The sequence below is a fragment of the Amia ocellicauda genome, chromosome 22, assembly GCF_036373705.1.
Source record: "Amia ocellicauda isolate fAmiCal2 chromosome 22, fAmiCal2.hap1, whole genome shotgun sequence".
Taxonomy (NCBI): Eukaryota; Metazoa; Chordata; class Actinopteri; order Amiiformes; family Amiidae; genus Amia; species Amia ocellicauda.
In genome coordinates this window covers 13,744,968-13,767,379 of record NC_089871.1, presented here as the reverse complement: position 1 = coordinate 13,767,379, position 22,412 = coordinate 13,744,968, and the positions used below count along the sequence as shown (strand labels likewise).

The window sequence follows — 22,412 nt, the reverse complement described above, 5'->3', positions numbered from 1 at the left end:
GTAAATTTTTTTTTTATATATATACAAGACCATTCCTTCAATATATTAGTCCACATCTTTAGGGATGCCTTATACATGTATGGTATTGTATTGGAGGTGTGAATTGAATTATAATTTAGATTGCTGGTGGTTTTATCCAGGGTTATGGTATTCAGCAAATCGTGAACATGTGTAAGCCAGTGTACTTATTTTATCTATGTATTAGGAGAAAGTGGGGTAAGAACATTTTGCTTGGGTTCTTTTTAGAGGGGTGTGGGGGGACTTGATACCAGGAGCTCTAGTATTTGTTCATTGCTGAATAGATGAGAACACTTTGTAGCATTTTGTGATATAAATTATCTGGGACATTGTCACTAATTGCTTTTATTTATGTTTGCAGGATGGTGTGCGGCTGGGCCACAATATGAGGAATATCCCTCCATTGAAACACAGGATGGTGTGGGAGCTGTAGTCAAGATCGCACTGCTGCTCTGCCAGGGTTGAGGACCAGAAAAATGTGGATTTACATCAGTGCTCCTTGTGTGAATGCTATAGAGGAAGCCCTGTGTTCACATGTTTTGTACTGCTCTTTGTATATCACTTGCATAACAATAAAAGTTTGAATGCATTTTTGCTTTTGCTTTTATCTGTGTAGAATACACTTCTAAAGTGTGGTTGAATATACCAACTAAAAGATTTGAACTCTTACTTGGATTTTCAATTCATAAAGTTTGCATTGCAGACAATAATGCATTTTCCTGCTGAACAAATAGGCATGTGGCCTCAGAAGAGGTGGTGTGGAAAGAGACACCAACAGATTGGCAGGCGGCAGTTCAACAGACTTACTGCATTGCCAAAACATGTTTCTGATGTAAACTATCTGCCTCTGAAAAGCGTCCATTTGGAAACGGAAGTGGCTGATCTTTTGTTCGTCGCTCCTGTTGCAGCAGCAGCTCAATATTTAGTTCCGCACGGTGACGTAACCGGCCCCGCCCCCGCCGCCATGAGGTCGGTTTAAGGGCGTGGCCAACTTTATAAAAGCCTCCATTTTTGCCGCAGTCTTTGTCAATCTGGGTTCGAGGTTTGTGTGTTTCTGCTCCGTCACTTCGGTAACAAGGTAAGAAAAACGTCGAAATAGTCGGTAATTTAAAGGGATTCTCAATAAATGAATGTATATTAGATTTGCAGGCCAATAGCGTTAACACCATTTGAGGGTTAAAAGGGGTATTACTGGCTGTTCGTATGGGTTATTTTGTCGGGCGCATTTCTACAGTCCTAAAATGGCCGACACTAACACAAGTAAACGCTTCTTGTATTACCAACTGGAGGATATGGAAAACACACGAATAAATTGAATATGAATATATAGTCCGATATCTTCAAATGTCTATTGAGGTTTTTGTGTACGACTGTTAATAGTGTAAATGTCTTATAAATAAGGTGACCATTAAAATGGATTAGTGTTTAACTGATCTCTCACCATTTAGAAAGTGAACCGCTGTGTAACATTCATGTATGTGTATGTGTGGGTTTAATGAATACACAAGTAAACCATGTTTTAGAGCTTCTTTCGGGCTGTATTGCATTTCATACGGGCGTGGTTTTAACCAGTTTCCCTCCGTATTGCACGGTTCCCACTCGGGTTATTCACATGTTTTGCTTAAAATGCAAATCCGTAAATCCGTTTAACCCCCCGGTGCATAATGAGAGGGTATTGCAATGGTGGCCACTGTGTTGCACGATCAGTTTACACTTTTTCCGATTGAGCCTGCACACGCATCCAGATCCGCGGATCTCAAAATGGCGCCGGCGCCCCCCCGGTCGTGTCGGGAGGATGTGGCGCAGTTTGTTCGCCGCCATACGACGACGGCAGGTTTCGCTTGTGTGTTAGTACGCTTTCATTTATGTATCCACGACAAACTGCGTAGCGGCTGAAACGGACGGGAGGGAATTGTTTTTCATTGTCCAAAATGGCGTCTGCGGTTGTTTTGGCTGGGGGCGGGGTTGACCTACTTTCCGCGTCGCCGTTCAGCCGATTAAAGTCCGATCTAGACGCAGCTCGGATGCTCAAACGCTCATGTTATTTCCCCAACAGAAAATAATCAACATGTCGGATGAAGGCAAGCTCTTTGTTGGCGGACTCAGTTTCGATACCAATGAACAGTCGCTGGAGGAGGTCTTCTCCAAATACGGCAACGTTTCAGAAGGTGAGCTTTCAGGTCGCTGTTCTGCTGCCAGCTGCAAATACTGTAGCTCTGATGGGCAGAAACTCATAATTTAACATTTCTGACTTCATTTTGAGACATAATAAGTTTGATTTTGCAGATTGTACACATTATCTAGAGCCTGTTATATGCATTGTATCTGTTGGAGACTGGGTTATCCATCTTAATGCCTGACACTAAATTTGTGCTTGTATTTCATCTACAGTGGTCGTTGTCAAAGACAGGGAAACGCAGAGGTCGAGAGGATTCGGCTTCATCACATTTGAAAACCCTGAAGACGCCAAGGATGCCATGATGGCCATGAACAGCAAGGTTTGACCCTTTTCTGGAGATACTGGTTCATTTTTAAAGGGAAACTCCCAGAATGCATTGCGGCAGTGGGAGTGGGACCATCCATCCCAAGGCAGTGGGGGGTTTTAAAAACCATGTTGTATGTGGGGTTGTGATACTCAGTTTCCTACAAACAAGTCCCACTGCCACTTAATGACCCAATTTTCAGATACCTGATTAACTAGAGAAGCTTTAGATCGCATTAAGTAATCTCTAGTGACTGACCCATAATGGTACCGTCTCTCCCTTCAGTCGATCGATGGCAGAGTGATCCGCGTGGACCAGGCCGGGAAGTCGTCCGGAGGCAGGTCCGGTGGAGGATACAGAGGAGGGTCCTCAGGGGGCCGGGGATTCTTCAGAGGAGGCAGAGGAAGAGGTGGGTGAGGTTTCTCATGAGGTAAGGGCTGGCGACTGGGCAAAAGTGTTCAGTCTTTTGCTAGAAGTCACGCCCTGCTTGTTATAGGCTGCACACGCTTCTGCTCAGAGCTGGATTGATCGGTTTCCTTTCAGGAGGTGGAGGCTACGGCAGCGGAGAGAGGAGCTATGGCGGAGGAGAGCGCAGCTACGGCGGCGGGGACAGGAGTTATGGCGGAGGCCGTTTTGACAACAGGAGTGGCAGCGGCGGATACTCCTCAGGATATTACAACAGGGATAGCAGGTCAGGGTCTTGAAGTTCATTGGTCTTTAGATACTGTGAACTTAAAAATTGTACTTAATGTTATAAAAACAACCTACCTGAATGAAACTGCAGATCCCTCTTAATATTGTTTTAACCTTTCTCCACTCCAGGGGGCAGGGAGCTTATGGCGAGCGCTCCGGTGGCTCCTACAGGGATGGCTATGACAGCTATGGTATGTATGAACAACAATGAGAGGGGTCTTGTAATCTGACAATTCTAGAGTACTTTAAGCAGTTTATCAAAATACTGGGGGATTGAAATAAGTAGATTTCTCAGCAATTTATACTAGCAGTGTACCGAATGGGCTAAATTGTCACACCTACACACCCACAGTCTGAATTAGACCCTGAGCTACAAGCGTCTTGTTGGAAAAGCATATCGATAACACTGGATTAAAGAGCTCAACTACAACCTGAATCTTCTGGAGCTAAACGATGAAAGAATCGTTACTCTTAAAATTTCCCTGAAGATACCGACACATACTGACCTTGTTCGAGGGGCATTTCGATTTAATCTCCACCGAGACAGTGTTGAAAAGTAAAAGTTCAGATCTCATGAGAAACCCACATCCAAATGGCGCAAGTGTAATCCACATAACGAAGAAACTATTCATGTGCTGCTGTTTTTAAAACGTTTGGGGGGTTGATAAGGGGAACAGTTTATATACACATTTATAAAGACAGAAAGAAAAGCAAAAGAAATACTTGTCCATGTGCTTCAGTGCCTTTACATCTGTGCCTACTTCTTGTCCTCAGCTACACACGAGTAAAAAACCTTCCTGATTCAAGATCATCCCTTCAGTGGCTGTATTTATAAAGATACGCTCTTGGAAGAATCTTTTGTTTTTGTTTTTTTTGTTCTCGTGTCTTGTGTAATTTGGTTGTAGTCTCTGATTGTTGAACACAGCCTGACAGCTTCTGAAAATTAGCAAATCCCTCTTACCTTGTAGCTTGTGTTCTACATGTGCTTTGTTAACATAAAATGTATGGACTGATTTCCCTCAAATTCAACACTTTTCAAATGAGGGGATTTTTTTTATATTCCCCCTCCCCGTCTTTTATTTTAAACATTTGAGCAAATTCTCAATAGAAGCTTGACAAGCTGTGATATGTTTAAATAAGGCTTTATGCGCCTTTCGTTCTGTAATGCATTCCTTTAGTGTAGCAAGGTAGGAATGCAACCTGGGGACACCCATTTTCAGCAAACCACCTTGATATGGCTAAAGAGGTGTAAATCTATTCAACACCCAAAGAGTGAATTACTTTGAGACTGCCGACGTTTTGGATAATGTTGAATTGGCCAGCCGCTAATTTGAAATTCCTCAAGCGCTAAATGCAGTCTGCTACACGTTGGACAGTATTTCGCTCTTTGCAGTATGTGGATTCTTAATGTTCTACAATGTAATGGACTGATCGTTCATCGACCTCTGCGAAATGTAACAACGAATACTGTCTTTTTGTTTTTATTATTTTTATTTTCCCACTCCAAAGGAATTGTTCTTTTCGTTCTCTGTATCCAAAAAAAAAAAAAAAAAAAAAACCTTAAAAGAAACTTTTGTAAATTCTGGCTTCATGAAGCCCATTAAACAACTGGTTGAAATTGCTCTGCTTTCTTGTGCCTCCAAAGAACTAATCACATTTCTACTGTGGGAGAACCAGTTGAGGAAACTGACACTGAATGGCTAGTATACCCAGAGTGGAAGTGTTGGGGAATGGGGGAATTGATTCTTAGTTTAGTTTGGAAAGTTGAGATCTGCTTAGATTTGCCTTGTTAATTCTGATTTTTAAGGGGTTTTATAATTTTGTATATATTTTTAATTCTCATTAAAGTTTTTGTCCATAGACTAGTGAAGAAAAACTGCCCTGTAACTTTTGGTGCTGCATGTTAAACATAGCTGGTTTAGCTTTAAAATGTGTTTTCCAATTTTGGTTCTCATGGTATTTAGTTTGTAGACTGTAGAGCTAGGAAAGTCTAGTAAAAGCCATCAATGTAACCTCAACTGGTACTGGGTGTGTTGTAATGCTTCATCACGTCCAAGAGCTCTCTGCTAGCGTTTGGAAAATCGGCAGAGTCCTTGGAGAACGAAGCGTTGTGCCTACCGACTCGTGAATCCTCTGAGATGAAAGCTGCTCTCTTGGCTAGTTCAAATGTGGAGATAGGCCTGTAATTCGAGGTAACTCCTTTTGCTCTCCTGTTCGCATCCTTCCAACTGAGTTCTCATTAAAAGAAAGTCATGAAATTTCCCTCAACAAAGATGTCAGAACAGATCCTTAATTTCCTAGCTGTAAACTGTTTTTTTGTTTTCTTGATTTCAACCTCCCCAATCCAATTAAGTGCTGCATGATTTCTGAGAGAATCCATGTTCCAATTTTTACCAAATGATCAACCAAGTAAAACTGCTCTGAAAATAGCGCCCAGGCTTGCTTGTTAGATTTGCTCATGGGGCTTAAACCTTGGGAATGGAAAGCCTCCGAGCTGGGAATACCTGGCTCCAATTGTCCTTATTCTCCAGACTTGTAAAGGATTGTCTTCCGAGCATTTCGGTCCACTCTCCTGTAACATGGCTACTTCCCTTAGAGAAAATCTCCACATCTATCTGTTTGTCTTCAAAGTTCTCCCTCTGGCATTCATTTCATCCAAAAGGCTGTTTCTTGAATGGTGTGATGTACCCTACCAATTTAAGACCTCAAAGCCTACATGTATGAAAATATACAAGTTCTAGATTCCCCTTAATGTCAATTGCAATCAAATGTTTGTTTTTTTGCTAGCCCAAATGTTAAGATACCTTTTAGTTTATTAATGTGCCTGCATATATACTTTTTAGGTTTTGATAGTGTTTATTGTAAGCTTTATTATAATGCCATAGTTTCAAATCTGTTAACACCATCCTAAAAGGTGTATATGTATGTATGTATATATTCTGAATTTGATTTATTTTTGGGGGGTGTATAATATTGCCCAAGTTAGACCTAGCTTTTTAAAGTCTAGTTTTAAAATCTAAATTCATCTGGGGCTGTGTGTGTAAGGAAGTTGAATGCCAGTAACTATTAACCTAGTCTTACTATAACTGCTGCATGCATGTAGACTTGGGTGTATGTCCTGTGTTTGCTGGCTGTAATACAACATGAGATAAATGTAAGCAGTAAAAGTGTTTTCTTTTAATCAGTGGCATATATATTCACTGTGATAACTTAATCTTTCTTTTAAATAGGTTGAGGATTTTCAACCATGGATTGGTTTGAAGTGACCTGCGGGAGCAAGTCTTGCCGAGGAGCGTCTTTAAAGGCAAACGCACATGAGTGATACCCACCAGGTTAGTGAGATGGGAGATGGTAGACTTTGTATAATTGCACTTGCCCAGCATTAATCATTGTATATAGGGATGGAGGGGGGAGTTTTTATTATGTTATGGGCTGTCCTCACTATGAAATGTATTTTTGGGCTTTGTATATATTTTTGCTTTGTATATCCCCGATTCATAAGACCTGGATTAACCGATTTTATTAATGTGTAAATTACCGAGCTAGTTTGGACCTATTGGGGGGGGGGGGGGGCGTGTGTGTGTGTGTGTGTAATGCAATTCCATTATGATTTCAGGGTGGTGATGGGCAGACGAAAGATGTACCAAAAAAGGAGTCATTAGCACAGGCAACCAGATCATGTGGGAGACATTCATGCGATCAGTCGTCAAGGGGCGTCAATTAACACCCCCTTTGAGCTGGACGTAGCCCTATGAACTGTCCGATTAGTAAAAGTGCATCCTCCTGTGTGACTAGATGCTGAAGTGCGTTCCTGACTATGATCCCTGAAACATGGGAGCTGTTCTCTGTATGCTACAATGACTGTAAAGCGCCTCTGTGGCACGGTATCTGAAATAAAGATTATTTTTCAATTGACATTCTTTCCGCTTTGATTTAAAAAATAAAATCAAACCTGTCACTGAAAGCTGTACTTTCTCGATCGGCCGCCCTGAGAAGAGAGACTGCAGCCCTGCCATGAGAGAGCCCTGGTTACTGTTTTGGCAACTTAAAGGGACAGCTGCTTGGTGGCAGTAGCTGGTATATTACACAACAGATGTGCTTAAAATATAGACTGGATTCTCTCCATGGATAATTGGGCATTGCACCAGATCTGAATACCGGTGAAGGAAGAGTGGATGGCTCTTGCACGATAGTATGGAAATACAACATTGGATCTGGGTTAATAGTTTTCACTTATACTGCTGTAGGGAAAATATGAACTCTTCATTAAGAATAACGAGATCAAACCTGTCTTCGGGGAGCACAGACTTGGAAGTCAGGGATTACAGTTCATGTTGGTGCAAAAAGCCAATTCTGAAAATCCTCAAATTGTGTAGTAATCTGCATATGGGGCTTGCTTTCAAAAGCTCCCCTGGGTTTCCACCAATTAAGTGAAAAGGATGTATTTCCGCACTAGGGTGGTAACAAAATCTAGTTTTTAAACAAAGACGTTTAAAGTGCATGACTGGTGCTAGGAATTAATAGCATTAATGTAGTTGCTTTTGTGAGAAAAAAAAAAAAAAAAACAAGAGTAGCCTGTTCAAAACTTGGCTCTAAAAAACGAAACCTGAAAGGCGAACGGTAACAAAATATATTCAATCTACTTGCCATCAAAAAATATATATATATATATCCCCGCAAATGTTTGACCATGCATCCGTTTTGCTTTACAATGGAGACCCCCTCGCTAGTAGTAGGCCGTGGATAAACACAAAGGGCTTCCGTAGACCCGGGAGAAAGGGGGATTAGTGTTAAAATCAAGAATAAAATATGGTGCTTTCGTGGTCTTTTAAATCCCGTGATGATTTTATCACAATAATCATGTTTTTCCTTAGGAGACGATGTAAACCCACGATTTCCCAAACCCTTTTCAGTTTTCAAACGAGAATGCCACTTCATTAATATTCATGAGCGGGGCGGGGCGGAGCGCAGGCCTATAAAAGCGCGGTTGGCCATGTTGCCCGTCCCCACTTCTGCCGCCGGTCTTGCGTGTGCTGTTGCAGTCTCGTCCAAACTGAAAGGTAAGGAAGAACTTGTTTTAAATGTATAACTTTCATTGATCGATCATTGAATACAGCGGTCTTTAGTGGTAGGTTTATTTTCTGAATGTTTATTATCGGTGTGCAATATACTAAGTAGTAAACTGGAAAAATAATAATAATTAAAAAAAAAATGGATCTAAACGAAACTGCTCTGGTGCTACATATTCAGGGTCTGCCTTTCGCCCCAGAATGAATACATCTAATCCTGGGATTTATTAATGTTTTCCCCAAATGATTAAAAAAAAACGCCTATTCTCGATTTCTCAGTTAAAATATAAACATTATCGATGTATGTCTGAACTGCTGGTGCGTGTGCCGTGGCTCCCAATGTGACGCAGCTCTGAAAATCATGAAATTTGATTTTATAAAATGTATAAAAAAAAAAAAAAATGGCGCCGTTTCTCTCGGAGGTGGATCACGAACAAAAGAGCACCCGGGGACCGCAGTGTCGGCTCCGGCGAGGGTGCAGATCCGCAGGGCGGCCGCATGTCCCAGCGCCTTGCGCGGAGGTCGTTATCGTGCTTTACGGGTCTTTTAATTCAAAATGGTTTCATTTTAAACGCAGTGTGATCGGATATCTCCCGTCTATCGCATGCACGGGGCAGAAGCAAACGTGCTCCAACCCGCTTTTAAAATGGCGACAGCAGACGTAAATGGGGAGGGAGGGATGGCATTGTGCTGCTCGCTGCCGTGAAGACCTCCTGGGCACGACGCGGAGCCAGAGCCGGGGTCTCGATCCCGCCGCTTCCGGGTTTTTACCCCCGCTCTCCCTTATTCTACCCACTTCCACGCGTTTTATCCGGTTGCAACGAGCGGATCGGATGGTGGCAAATAAAAATCTCCCGAATCAAAATGAAGACTGTGGTGCGGGTAAAATGGTGGCGTGTGTCCATTGCGCGCCATGTGACGCGGGTGGGGGAGGGGCGGGGCCTCCACGCCAGATGGCCGCCGCTCGTCCCGCATCTCCCCGCCGTGCGGCCGCCATCGAAGATGTCCACTTTCAAATCCATTTAAGAGAATTAAAGGAAAGCGCCCTTGGGATTAGTCGGCCATCTGTGTATAGAACAATTATGGGATGGCTGATTGTACCCCATTATTTTAGATCGATTTTTTTTTTCCCGGAGTTTTAACCCACGTTGTTATCGGTTTGGACTGGCCCGGGTATTTGATGCATTTAACCGTGTTTTCCATTCAACAGTGATCCATCACGATGTCTGACGAAGGAAAGCTTTTCGTGGGAGGCCTGAGCTTCGACACCAACGAACAAGCCCTGGAAGATGTGTTCGCCAAGTATGGCCAGATCTCTGAAGGTCAGAAAACTCCTTTTTCGTGTGTGCTTGCTAGACTGCATGTGAACTGCCCCATTGATCAGGGGATATTATGAATCCGTAAAATGCATTGCCAAGGGGATTGAGAATTGAATGTAACCTTTTTTTTTTTTTTTTTTTTTTTTTTTTTTTTTTAAACTGGGTTTGAGAATTTGGAGCATTTTAAACTGCAGCCTATATAAATGCATTTTGCCTAGTACCTCATGTTGTCTTGCACAACTACATTTTCCAGTAATACCTGTAACTGAACACCACTCAATTTGGTATCCAGCCATGTCTGGTATTTAGGGTGGTTTTGCTTTAGGCTGTGAAACTTGTCGCTGCCTGGTTTGTATAAAATGGAGCTTATAGCTTCACAGTGTTCACAAACTGTATCCCCCGTCTCCAGTTGTCGTGATCAAGGACCGTGAGACCCAGAGATCTCGAGGCTTCGGATTCGTCACCTTCGAGAACCCTGACGATGCGAAAGACGCCATGATGGCCATGAATGGCAAGGTAGGAGCCCGGGAATTCTAGCACCGATGTAAAGAATTCCAGGTTTCGTTAAGGGAATCCAGTATAAATAACCTACTTCTGTCTTTTCCTTGCAGTCCGTCGATGGCAGACAGATCCGCGTTGACCAGGCTGGGAAGTCTTCTGGGAACAGGCCCGGTGCGGGATACAGGGGGGGCCCATCAGGGGGCCGTGGAGGAGGATTCTACCGTGGGGGCAGAGGGGGTGGTGGAAGAGGTGGGCGTGGCTTCTCACGAGGCAAGTTTGTTGTTTTTCTTGAATGTTCCTGCGTCTCGATGTCCCCGTTTGCCTGGCGGAATGACTTTGAGATCCCCTCTTCCCGAGACCCCATCCTCACCGCCTGCTTGCCTGGAATGTCCTGAATGCAGATCCACAGCCAGTTGTGTGCGCGCCATGCTGTCGACTAGTGTCTCATATCCTTCTCACTCACATTTGTCCAAACCAGCTTCAAAATTTTTTTTTTTCGTAGTGGTGAATGGTCGTATCAGTAGTCTAGTTGCTGCAGCTAACGTAGGTTGCATGCAAGTGTGAGATTTGGAGTGTTAGTGTGTGTTTGCGTGTTTGTGCATCAAATACACACTGCAGGGGTGAGGGCAGATAAGGCAACGCTTTCTAAAATACAAACTAGTTTGATTTGGAGATGAAACCTCGCGTCTAGTCACCTCCTGTGATCGCTGCCTTACGATAAACTCCGCTGCCCTACGGTTCACTTCCAATCCAGTTCATTTTGCGTTATATAGCAGGTAGTGGACAAACAATTAAACTAAGCCTTAATTGATGGTGACAAAGGGGTTTCACCTTAAGATAGATAAGAGTAGCTGCTTTCCAGAGATTTTCCCCCCACACACACCCTCGCTTAAGGGTTCACTGTAGAACAAGGTTTCACAAGATGTCCGTATTGCAGGAGGTGGAGAACGGGGATATGGCGGCGGCCGCTATGAGAACAGAAGTGGTGGCTATTCTTCTGACAGAGGATACTACAACAGAGACCGGTGAGTTTCGATGCAGCAATGGGCCTTACTGTCCTAGTTTCCCTTCTGTCCTCCCTTCACCCACATTGTAGAGCTCTACAGTTTGATTTCTGCTTCAATAACTTGACACAAAGTTGCTCGGCCGGTTCCCGTTTGCCTTTGACGAAACCTTTGCCTCTTTTTGTCTCCAGGCCACAGGGAGGCGGCTCGTACAGAGACAACTACGACAGCTATGGTAAGTTCCTAACGAAGCGCTTAAACTGCCATTGCACACACACCCAGTCCGTGGAGCACTCTGCACGATTTAGTGGTCTTAGACTTGTGGAACATCTTAAATGTCGGCAACTGCCAACTGGTTTCATTAACTGTCGACCTGCCTTTCAGCTGCTTAAAGGGAAATCCACTTGAATTGCATGGTTAATCTTACTTGTATAATACTACTTTCTCCACATTAAGTTGGATTTTCTACATGTAGGGACTCTTTGCAGGACAAATGTATTAAGCTGGTGGAATTTGGTCAGATCTGCATTTAAATGTGATTCTGGGCTTCAGTACCCTACCCTAGCAGCAGGTGGTGCTGTTCACACTGTCTAGACTTTTGATTTTAAACCATTTTAAAACCACTTAACTTTCCTTCTGAGCATAAATCAGACTTCGTTCCCTATGTACTCAAATTTGCCAGATCTCGGCTCCCCCAAGTTTATTTTCCTGCTTTTAATTGTATAGCTTGCCTGGGTGAAATGTGGGTGTTTTTGTCGATCTACTTCAGTGCCTTTACAATCTGCCTGCTTCTTATCCTCAGCTACATACAACGAATAAAAATCCTCCCTGCATCAAGATCGACCTTCCAATGGCTGTAATTAAAAGATTTTTTTTGGACTTCGCAGACTAAGTACTTGTAGTACCAACGTATTTTATACTTTTCGGTTGTAGGGTGTTTTTGTTTTTTTTTTTTGTTTGAGACCTGGCCGGAAAGCTACCAACATGTGCGCACGTTTGCTTGCATTTTATTTTTAATTATTTTCAGTCTGTATATACGTCAAGGGTTTGTTTTAATACGCCAGACCATTTAAGCAAGTTCAATGTTTTTTTGGCAGCACTTTATTTTGGAAAGGTTCAGCTCTCCACCATTTAATAATGGATTGATTTTAAGTGGAGATTTAGGTTTTGTCATTCAGTGAAAATTCGAGCTGAGCAAAATCCTCCCTAAACTGCGCCTGTTGTGCGGTTTAAAGGGCATCCCTACCCGTTTCTTATCTAGGTTTTGGTTTTGCAAAGTAGGAGTGAAACGGCTTCTCATGGTTTTAGCAGTCCACTCTGATATGGCTAAAATGCTCAATTTATGGGGGTTTGGTTACTTGCCAACACCTGCCTATATTTATGTGCACGTCCATTTTTTTTTTCCAATTTTTTTTTTTTTTTTTTGTACAAGTGTGTTGTCTATACAAAGTTTCTGCCAATTTTTTTATTTTTTTTTTTAGAATAAAGTATTGGAATTGTATCTTTATTCTGTTATTTTTATTGGAAGAAAAAGCTGAGTTGTATCTGAAGTGGTTCAGGAAACATTTTGTATTAAAAACTTGGCTTCACGAAGCCCATTAAAATCTTCTGAATTCACTGTGATCATTTTTGGGTGTAAAATGACTCGTTTGCATCTCATTTGCACAACACAAAGGGATTTAAGAACAAAATCAATATTCTCCATGTTTGTGTGGTCCTTGGTCTAATGCATGGATAATTGCTTCATTTAAGGTGAAGGTGCTGCACAATCATGGATTCAAGTTAATGGAGACCTAGGAAGTAGTTGAGTCTTAATGTTAACAATAGACTGAAAATTGGCATCTTTAAAAGTAGAATTTTGTCCTAAAGTTTAATCAAGTTTGCCCCCTTTCCCTTGTTAAAACTGCCAGTTAATTGTGATTGGTTGTATTTCCTCTAGGGGTGACCTGTGATGTTGACCTGGTTTCTATAGGCGTTGAGATGCTCATTGGTCTAAACATGGTGGAATCGGTAAACTTGTTGCGATCAGCCCGTCTCGTCATTGGACTTTAATCTTAATTCTCGTCTTTCGTCGTGTGAGGCCTTAAGCCTTAGTAAAGCAGCTAATTAGCGAATGTTCTTGACCATCAAGCATGGGCGTATAATGTAAGCTAAACCATTTTTGTCTATTTTCTGTGGACCTGAATTCTTGGCAACTTTTTAAAATGTGCTTTTGATGGCCCCTAATAAGACTTTGCCAAGTGTTTAGAGCCTATCGTGTTTCACTTAATTCCCTCCCCCACACACCCCTTCCCAAAGCTGATCAGGTATAAGGGTTTAGCATGGAGAAGTGACTTGAGCTTAAGCCATCAAATCTTAATTTCCCATTTTACAACCTCTTCCAAATTAGCAGGTCTAGATTGTTTGGGTTTTCTCCATGAACAGGGGGTGCAGGTCAATTCTGAGACCTGCCAATGTGTCCTGTGGGTGTTTCAAGGAACAGGCCCACTTTTAGTTAGTTTACAATAGGCACATACAGATTTGGGTGCTTGATTTTTGTTACTCCTCAGTGTGGATGTCCTAACTGGTTGTAGTTCCCATTTGCAATGCTAGCAGTGTTGCCAACCTGTACCACAGTAAAGGGCTTTCTTTTTTTTTTTGTATGCAATTTGATTCCCTGAATATTAGTAATCCACGAGGAAAAGCTTTTTGCATAGGTATGGAGAGTGGCTTCGGAACAACTACCCCTGAGCTTCGTTGTGGAGGACTAAGACCTGCTTCCTGTGCGTTGATCACCTGCCTAAATCTGGTAACCTCATTCATCTATATATATTTATGTATTTTTCCCCTGTTCTCCCCATCCACAGGTGATGATGCCGGCTGGTAAAGCGAGCGGCAGCAACAGCACTCCTGCAAGTCTGGGCAGAGACCCCTTTCACCCCAGCCCACCCCTCCACGCCCCCGCAGCCAAGATCCCCGTCCCAAATCCACGGCTTGCGGACGCACAATACTTAATATTTTTTTCTGTTGAAACCGACCATGTAGATATGAACAGTCCTGGAGAAGCACGGAGGGGTTGGGGAAGCGGGGTGCTGGCTTCTTTTCCACGTGGTGAAAGCCATCCGTTCCAGTCTGTCCTAGCCCCTCCATGAGAGGGAGAAAAAATTGAATTTCCAAGTTCTCTAAGGTTCCATTGTAAGACATTGCCCCCCTGGTGCTGTGCAGACCGCTCAGAAGTGCATCCTGATGAGATTTTCGGCAGCTGTCTGCACAGAAACCCTTTTAAGATGCCCCTCTGAAGTGGGGTAAGGGAATTGGTAAGTTTTAGTGAAACTCCCCCCACCCCCAAAAAGTCTGCCACCCCTGTTTCCATTTTCAAATTGGAGGTAAGCTACTGTCCTATACTCAACTCTTCTTGGAGGGAGAGTATTATCCCAACTGCCTGGAGTTTAAATCATTCTTGGGACCACATAAGAACTGGGTTGCATCTCATTTTCATTTTATCCGCTCGCTTTCCTGATTTTTTTTTTTTTTTTTTTTTTTCTTCCCCCTGGCGACCCTTGTAAGTCTGTTGGGGGAGAGCAGGAGTTTGGATTTTGTTCTCCCCCTGAGGACATTAGAGAAGATCTCAAGATCTAGCGTGGCCTCAAAGGGCCCCGTGTTTGATACCTAACTGTGAAGAACTGTACAGGTCAGATCAGAGCATTTCGGTACACTACAGACCTTTCTCAAGCTTTCTTTTTATTTTTTATTTTTTATACGGATCCCGTTTCCGCAAGGCAGACTTCACTGTAGGGTCTCTTCATTGGCATCAGATTGTTTTTTTTGTAATTTTTTTTTTTTTTAACAATGTTCTGTATCTTCATGGTTGTATTTTTCTTAATAATAAAAAATGAAAAGTGCACAGTGACTTCTGATAATTTCTAACTAGTTTTACTTTTGGAAAATTATCCAATTTCTCTGATTTTAATTCCTCAGGGGAAGGGTGTAGGTGTTAAGAATATTAAGTATTTGTAATTCAGACCCAGTAACGTGGTAGATTTTTACAAATCTGATTTATTTATTTTTATCCAGTGGTTTTCAAACTGGTCCTGGAGTATCCCCTGCCCTGCTGGATTTTGTTCCAAGTCTTTATTGCTTAATTGAACTAACAAAGCAATATACCACTAAATTAAGTCAATTGAGACCTCACCAGTGGGATGGCAAACTCCAGGACTGGTGTGAATACCACTATTAATTGTATATGCTCACTGGAAAAGCTTTGTAATCTATAGTACCAGTATTGATCCAGTAGAGGGAGCCCAATACCTAGTTTTAAGTATAGTGTCAGTTATTATAGGCCAGGGGTGGCTAACCCTGGTCCTGGAGAGCCACAATCCTGCAGGATTTCAAAGTCTCTTAATTACCAATCAGTGGATTTCTTGAACACGGGGACTTTTTTTTCCCAATTAAGCAGTTAACCCTTTTGGGTAAAACAAAAACCTGTGGCTCTCCAGGAGCAGGGTTAGCTACCCCTGTTATAGGCCAAGGGTTCCCAATGTCTGGTGATTGAGGGCCAATTTCCAGAAGTTAGATTGGATTGGTGGGCTGCAATAGTAAATGAACCGCTGATGAAAACCATTTCCCAAATCCTACCTTTTTATTTCCTATATAGTTCTGTTTGGGAACATTTATGGACTTTAGTTTTATTTTCTCCTACATTTGCAATTTGTAAAAAAAATTTCATAGTGTACAAATTCAGAAAAGGGATCGTTGAAGGTTGGCTTTGGAGGGCCGCACCTATCATCCTCAAGGGCTGCATTTGGTCCCTGGGCCGTACTTTGGGAACCCCATGTATAGAAAATTCAGTGAGATTACGGTGAAAACTCAAGTGAGATGGGATTGCAACACTGTGGAGACTGTATTGGAACCAGGCGCTAAATGATGTGCATGGTAGTGAAGTCATTGTGGTTTCCAGAACATCTTACAATTGTATCCATTTTAAAGCACCCATTTTCTTTGGTTTATGAGCATTTCCTTGCTTTTGCTAAGAGGTGACTTCAGATTGCAACCAATTGCTTGAAGTAAGAAAACTAAAACCATTTTGAAAATAAGAGAATATGGATTACTTTTGGTGCCTACCAGTACTTCAGTGTTTAATTCCCTTTTTCAATCTACACTCCAGTCTTCCCCAACTGCAGTTCTGGTTTGCGCCTCTGGCTGGCAGTGCTGTATAAATCACTAATCTCTCTCAGCCTCCTAATCCCTGGCAGGGACATCCAGGGCCACAAGCTGCTTTACTGCGGTTGTGTAGCAGTCTGTGGTGCGGCCAGGTGATCTGCTGTAATCCCAGACTGATATGGATAAAGCGGTCGATCCAGGGGGATTATATGCAGGCCTTGCTGGGTTGGAGCTAGTGTGACATTTTGTGGAAAATGACATCTTACCTGTGTATCCTGGATCCTGTGGATACTTGTATGTCACCTTGTCTGTTTGGCTTTATGTAAATTAATAACACTGCTGTAACTGCCTACTATTTAGGAAAAGCTCTGCTCCTTTAACGGCAAAGTACAGAGGAGGCACTCATGTATGGTAGTGTTCGGCTGCGTGGCGTACTGGTGTATTATAAAAAATTTATAACTTGTGAAGCAGCTGAAGTTGTAACATGATTTTGTGTGTACATGTTTTTTTTTCTTCTGCATATGTATCTTATGCAACAAGTTTGCAGAAATGACAGATGTAATGATAAAGGAGAAAAGGTAACCAGTATGAGAAGGTGAATCAGACAGGATGCTGTTTTGAAGATCGTATCTCTTCTGTGAAAAGCTGAGTAAGCACATTTGTTTTCTTCAAAACCAAAAAAGAATTAAAAAATATCCTCTTCTGAGTCACAGAAGTCTGGGCATCTTGTATGCAACAAACTAATCTACAATCTATGTCTCAATCAAAAACTTTTAAAATATGTGTAGTTACAGTCTAGTCCACAGGGATTTGAGCAAAATGGCCACATCGTATTAGCAAGCGGTGGTTCAAACAAGCCGCTCTCTAACGCAGATGTATTGATTTCGATGGCTTATGAGAACCTGCAGGTTTTACTGCTTTAACTGACGTGACCCTTCAACGACCCTGATTCAATCTGATCACTGTGGAAATCTTTCCAGCATTAGTACCTGTCATTCAGATGGGAAGATAATTTGAAAAGTGATGCATTGATCATGGAGCTGTTTTGACTTTTTAATGTATATTTTTACAGATAAGATTGTGCTAGTACACCACAGAGCAGATAAATGAAAGCATGCTATAATTTCTTTTTCTGGATCCCTCGTTACCTATATATCTACATTCAACATACTGCGGCTTTGAATTAGACATTTGAAATATCTAGATTAAGCGTAAACATGGTTTTCTTTATCTCTTCACTTTTCACTAGCTCTGAGCAATTAAAATAAAAACACTAGCATTTACTTTTATGCTCATGGAAATTGTCAAGCTAGCGCAGCCAGGCAGTTTGCAGGGCACCTCGCAATGGGGGTCCTCGAGCAGCAGACCTGTAAACAAAGCATATTTAACTGCAGCAGCCGCCACCCATGTTGGCACAGGAGCCGGGCCATCGGGACCTTTGACCCCTCAGTGTGTGCCCATGACTTTGTTTATCCAGGGCAGGTAATGGGAGATGCGGGTGTAGACGTGGGGGAAGTCATTCATGTTACAGGGATCCGTACTGAAGGACACCACGCCCTGGGCCACACCGTTGCAAACTAGAGGACTTCCAGAGTCTCCCTAGAGAGAGAGAGAGAGAGTGTCAGTCAGTCAGTCAGTCAGTCATTCATTCAATAGACCAGCACCATCTTCATAAGGGTTGTAGCCCCCAGTCTTTGGCCTGAGATTTGACCCAGTGTGTCTCCAAAGCCTGACGTACCACGCAGGGCCCAACCCCGCCCTTGGTGCACAGCCTGTACTTGGTGATGTGCTCGTTCCAGTCCTCCCTGCACGTCTCCCTGCTGATGACCGTGACGTTGACCTCTTGCAGTTCCTGGGGATTGTTCTCCCCGTCAGGCGATGTGCTCCCCCAGCCGCTCACCAGACACATGCTGTTTTCTTTGACGTCTTCACTCTTGGCTGGCAGCGGGATGGTTTTCACGTACTTGTTGAGTGTGGCATTTCGGGGCAGCTGCAGGTGAAAGCAGGAATGATGTCCAGCCCTAGTCTGGATGTTCAAACTTAATTCCACATACAAAATGTTATTAAAAGCAGTGAAAGTATTACTGTGAAATGCAAGACGTTAGCCAGTATCCTTAATTAAACATCAGCGTAGTCGCAGCAGAGCAGAGCAGAGCAGAGCGACGGCTACCTTCAGTAACATGATGTCGTTGATCAGGCTCTCCTCACAGAATTCCGGGTGAGGGAAACGTTCCTTGATTAAAAAAGTCTGCCGGCTGGGCTCCTTTTTCAGGATGTCGTGGACACCCAGCAACACAGTGAGCTTGCTGCAACACACACACACACATACAAGAATTACAGACCTTTATTTCTCCTGCACCAAACCCACACAATTTTGAGTTTCTAGGTCATATCTTGTTCAACCTTTCAATTGTAACTGCAATTTTAATCACATGACCCATTGTCGGGGTTTGCCCTCCACCCGTCGTCAAGTAAAGCTAACTATAAATTCCCCGTTCGGGTTTTAAATCACGCTGTAGATGTCACGGAGGAGGCAGAGATGCGCTTGCTTACCGTCCGTTGCAGTGAGCGGCCGTCATGACAAAGTCCTCCCTCAGCAGGAACACCCCGCAGTTCTCCGGTATCTCTTCCTCTTCCAGGCAGTGCTGGACCACCATGTACCCCATGTAGGGCCGGCTGTGGGCCGTGGCAACATTTCCCCCGATGATGCCATCTCTCACGCGCCCTGGGAGATGACAACACACCAGTGAACAGGACTGGGTACTCTTATTATTATTAATCATCTTAATCATTTCATTGTTATGAGTTACCCACACCTGTAAGATGTGAGCTTCAGTTTCATTTGCAGTGTGTATAATGCACTAAGTGCCACTTAAAATGAATGTGAATTGATGACAAACATTGAAAACAGCTTCACCTGGTAAATGAATGCTTCTTTAAAGCTCAAAAAGAGCTTTTCTATTCCTTTAATTTTAAAGGTTATGGAACAAATTGTCCCTGACCAACTGTTTGACTGTCTTGAAAGTAATCAACTACTTTATCCTAAACAATCTGGGTTTAGGCCAAAGCATTCAACAGAAATGGCTAACTGTTATTTTACTGACCATATTAAATGCTCATTAGACAAGGTTTCAATATGGTAAATCCTGACATTTTGCTCAATCTGACTCTGAATCATTAAAAAAAAAAAGTGTCAATGTGCTTTTCCATAAGAAAGAAAAGAAAAGTTAAGATTGAGTTGAGATAGAGGAGGTACATTATTTTAATTGTGTAGGTATCATTTTGGATTCTGAATTGTTCAACTTTGCAAAACAGTCAAGACAAATGTAAATTGTTATTGAATGGTAAGATATCCCTCTTACAGCAGCTCAGTTGTTTATGCACACCATGGTATTCTCACTGTTATCTTATTGTCCTACAGTAGCCAAGGGTCCCAGTCAACCATTAAAGCTATGGCATTATTATATAAACTGTCGCTGAAGATAATGGATCAGAAACCACTGAAATGGTGTCAGTGTATAATTTTTAAAAAGTATACGTTTAGTTTTGACAATTTTATCATATTTTCATAGATTATTTTTTAAATGTGTGAATAATCTTGCCCCAGTTATATTTGCCAATTTGTTTCAAAACTTATTAGCGATGGAGTTGCCAAAGGAGGCTTGTGAAGGGCAATTGCAGAGTGGCACAATGCAGAACAACTTTTGGTCAGTCGTCTTTTTCTATAAAAGGCAGTACAATGAGGAATACTTTACCAACAGAATTCGAAATTTTTACCACAGATGTTAAACGGTGGCTTAAATAGAATCAAAACTGTAATCATTGATTCATATGGATATTTGTTTGTATATGCATGATATATGTATCGGGAAATATAGCAAACTGATACTCTGTATACATTCTGTGAAAAATTAAGATTATTGTAAATCAATTTCAGTGTTTTTGTACTGATGAGCTCTATTTATAACTGACGATGGACAGGGGTTTGCAAATTAGCAGTGCACCTGTTCTGTGCATCTTTTAACCTGTAACAATGTATACTGCATTGTCCTTGATCAAATACTTAAATAAAAGGAAATGGTTACATAAGTCCTAGTCTATGAGGTACCCGACCGAGCTCTGCCACATCAGTCTTCACCGATATCACGAGTTGCATGTAACGGCGTTGTATTTCAAATGCAGGCAACTCCTTTACCAATCTCCCCAAGCAGCCCTACAAAAATCTGAGCTACAAACACCAGTTGTTGACCCTTTAGTCATAACCAGGTGTCAGAGTAATATACGTTAAGCACAATGTTTTTTAGTTTCTTTTTATCCGCAGGACAATTATTGTGACACAGTGGGAAAACTGGCCCAGCAGGCCAATCCAGGGCAGGTTAGGAAAAGGTTGTATTTACCTGCGCTGGTGAGAGTTGGGAGCAGGAGGAGGAGGGTGGCGAGGCCTAGCAGGTTGCCCATGGCTGGGTGAGTTAATAAGTGTATTGCTAACTCTCTCTCGGGGTGGCAGGGGCTTTTATACAGAGAGGACAGGAACTGAAAACCACACTCACACTTACACACACAGAAGAAGACAAGAAGAAGATTAAGTATTACTGGTGGAAATCCATCCCCCTCCCCTCTTGCCTCACGCAACATTTTTTTTTTTTTTTTTTTAAGTTGACACTGCCAAAGCTGACAGATGAAATAAATAAATAAATAAATAAATAAATAAATACAAATAAATAGATAAATACTGCATCTGGACTGTCAGGTACTTTAATCACAAGCACAAATCACATCTCAAACACCCACACATTTAAAACCAGTAGAACACTGTAAACTGACTTTCATCTTCCATCTCTGTAGGCTTTTATCTCAGATATCATCTGCAGCTTGCCATGTGCCTCATAATAATGAAATGTAATTGATACGTATATGGCAGAGTTAATCAAATATCTTTTAATTCACACCAAAAAGCTATAGCTGCAGCAGACACACTACTTGATGCTTTGAATGGAGGGCAACATTTGATCTTTGTTAATAATGCAGGAAACCAAAAATGTGCCAGGAGCAGATGTATAAGTTAGGAGTGTAATGTTCTATGTATATAAAAAATTCAGCTAATTTTAGACTCTCGGTCTCAGATTACAGAGAAAGAAAGACAAAGCGTACGGCAAATTCCTCAGTGAAGGGGAAATTGTTTTGATTGTATGCAAGACGAGAACCGGACAACTCATTTAGGTCTTGTTTTTGTGACCGACAGCGTGTTTATATCTCACAAACACCGTCTCATCCTTCCGCGGCCCAAAACTGACCTCCCGTTACAATTAACTGGTGCATCATTTAGCATAAATCAGTCCTCGCACAAAAACGGTAATACGTAGAAATTGGATGTGATTTATCCTCTAATGTATCTGCGGTTGAAAGCAGAGAGACAGGCAGCCTTGAAGGATTTCTGTGCTTTGAAAATTAGACTTCTTTGTCTACCAGACGACCCCAGAGGAAACATTAAATAAGTACAATCCTGTAGAAGAGAGCGCATAAAATCTGTGTTGATGTGAAATTACATAGCGTATGCTGCCCTTTGCTTTGCGGCCGGTGAACCATTAAAAGAGGGATCAGGGCAAATTCTTTCTGCACCAGAACACGGTCTGCAGACCCGTTCTGCGTGTCCAATCCCAGACGCACCGAAGAAGGCTTGGAAATGATTTTATTGCCGACTTAAAAAAGAAAAAGAGAGAAAATGACAGAAGAAAGAAGAATGCGCAGACCTTGCATTATGAATCTGGTTGTTTTTGTAGATTAAGCGGTTTGCTCCAGCACACTGTAGTCCACTTCAGTTACTTTTTCATTTCCCCCAGAACTGCACTCAATTTATCACAATTTATTTATTTAATCATTCACTGCTTTCATTCAATGTGTTAAAACCATTAAGCGTTTCTTTTCATTTCTCATGTCGAATAATAACACTTTTCGCAGGCCGGAATGAAAGTGATTTGTAATTAAACGCTGCGAAGAAGGGCTACATTAAAAATATTGGATTTGTATTTATTTCGGTTGTTTGTTCAGTTGCATAAAATGAAAATCCTACAACCAGTCTATTTAAACATGTTCATTACATTAAAGACAAAACCAAGCTTTGTTACCAAGAATAGGTGATGTCTTAGAAATGACTTATTTTTGAAGGTGCAGAAAGAATCATTTCAG

General features: G+C 42.1%; 3 protein-coding genes across 6 annotated transcripts; 2 read left to right on the top strand and 1 right to left on the bottom strand.

Annotated features, from left to right (window-relative positions):
* The first annotated feature begins 992 nt into the window (after positions 1–992).
* On the top strand, positions 993–7,109 carry LOC136717773 (cold-inducible RNA-binding protein B). 2 transcript variants are annotated; one of them, XM_066695274.1, is made up of 9 exons: positions 993–1,096; positions 2,075–2,186; positions 2,410–2,516; positions 2,787–2,910; positions 3,045–3,192; positions 3,324–3,385; positions 3,969–5,386; positions 6,425–6,526; positions 6,811–7,109. In XM_066695274.1, exons 2-7 carry the CDS (start codon positions 2,087–2,089, stop codon positions 3,980–3,982), a joined length of 555 nt encoding a protein of 184 aa, XP_066551371.1. In that variant the 5' UTR covers positions 993–1,096; positions 2,075–2,086; the 3' UTR covers positions 3,983–5,386; positions 6,425–6,526; positions 6,811–7,109. The 2 variants fall into 2 exon arrangements, with proteins under 2 accessions (XP_066551371.1, XP_066551372.1); XM_066695275.1 differs by lacking the exon at positions 3,969–5,386.
* Positions 7,110–8,159: 1,050 nt separating this feature from the next.
* Positions 8,160–14,968, top strand: LOC136717774 (cold-inducible RNA-binding protein). 3 transcript variants are annotated; one of them, XM_066695278.1, is made up of 7 exons: positions 8,160–8,254; positions 9,474–9,585; positions 9,992–10,098; positions 10,194–10,332; positions 11,021–11,108; positions 11,279–11,322; positions 13,934–14,968. In XM_066695278.1, exons 2-7 carry the CDS (start codon positions 9,486–9,488, stop codon positions 13,951–13,953), a joined length of 498 nt encoding a protein of 165 aa, XP_066551375.1. In that variant the 5' UTR covers positions 8,160–8,254; positions 9,474–9,485; the 3' UTR covers positions 13,954–14,968. The 3 variants fall into 3 exon arrangements, with proteins under 3 accessions (XP_066551375.1, XP_066551373.1, XP_066551374.1); XM_066695276.1 differs by having other exon boundaries at positions 10,194–10,353; XM_066695277.1 differs by lacking the exon at positions 13,934–14,968 and adding an exon at positions 11,890–12,710 and having other exon boundaries at positions 10,194–10,353.
* A 2,298-nt stretch (positions 14,969–17,266) lies between these two features.
* On the bottom strand, positions 17,267–20,720 carry LOC136717896 (mast cell protease 1A). The gene is made up of 5 exons (XM_066695453.1): positions 20,624–20,720; positions 18,780–18,951; positions 18,397–18,532; positions 17,965–18,216; positions 17,267–17,825 (listed from the first exon to the last, which is right to left on the bottom strand). The coding sequence occupies exons 1-5, from the start codon at positions 20,682–20,684 to the stop codon at positions 17,673–17,675; spliced, it is 774 nt and encodes a 257-aa protein (XP_066551550.1). The 5' UTR covers positions 20,685–20,720; the 3' UTR covers positions 17,267–17,672.
* Between the last annotated feature and the right edge of the window lie 1,692 nt (positions 20,721–22,412).

Coding starts and splice junctions, on each gene's coding strand:
- LOC136717773 (XM_066695274.1), top strand. CDS start 2,087: ATGTCGGATGAAGGCAAGCTCTTTGTTGGCGGACTCAGTTTCGATACC. Junction 2,187..2,409: donor ATACGGCAACGTTTCAGAAG/GTGAGCTTTCAG, acceptor TTTCATCTACAG/TGGTCGTTGTCAAAGACAGG. Junction 2,517..2,786: donor TGATGGCCATGAACAGCAAG/GTTTGACCCTTT, acceptor CTCTCCCTTCAG/TCGATCGATGGCAGAGTGAT.
- LOC136717774 (XM_066695276.1), top strand. CDS start 9,486: ATGTCTGACGAAGGAAAGCTTTTCGTGGGAGGCCTGAGCTTCGACACC. Junction 9,586..9,991: donor GTATGGCCAGATCTCTGAAG/GTCAGAAAACTC, acceptor CCCCGTCTCCAG/TTGTCGTGATCAAGGACCGT. Junction 10,099..10,193: donor TGATGGCCATGAATGGCAAG/GTAGGAGCCCGG, acceptor TTTTCCTTGCAG/TCCGTCGATGGCAGACAGAT.
- LOC136717896 (XM_066695453.1), bottom strand. CDS start 20,684: ATGGGCAACCTGCTAGGCCTCGCCACCCTCCTCCTCCTGCTCCCAACT. Junction 18,217..18,396: donor ACGACATCATGTTACTGAAG/GTAGCCGTCGCT, acceptor TTTCACCTGCAG/CTGCCCCGAAATGCCACACT. Junction 17,826..17,964: donor GCGGGGTTGGGCCCTGCGTG/GTACGTCAGGCT, acceptor CTCTCTCTCTAG/GGAGACTCTGGAAGTCCTCT.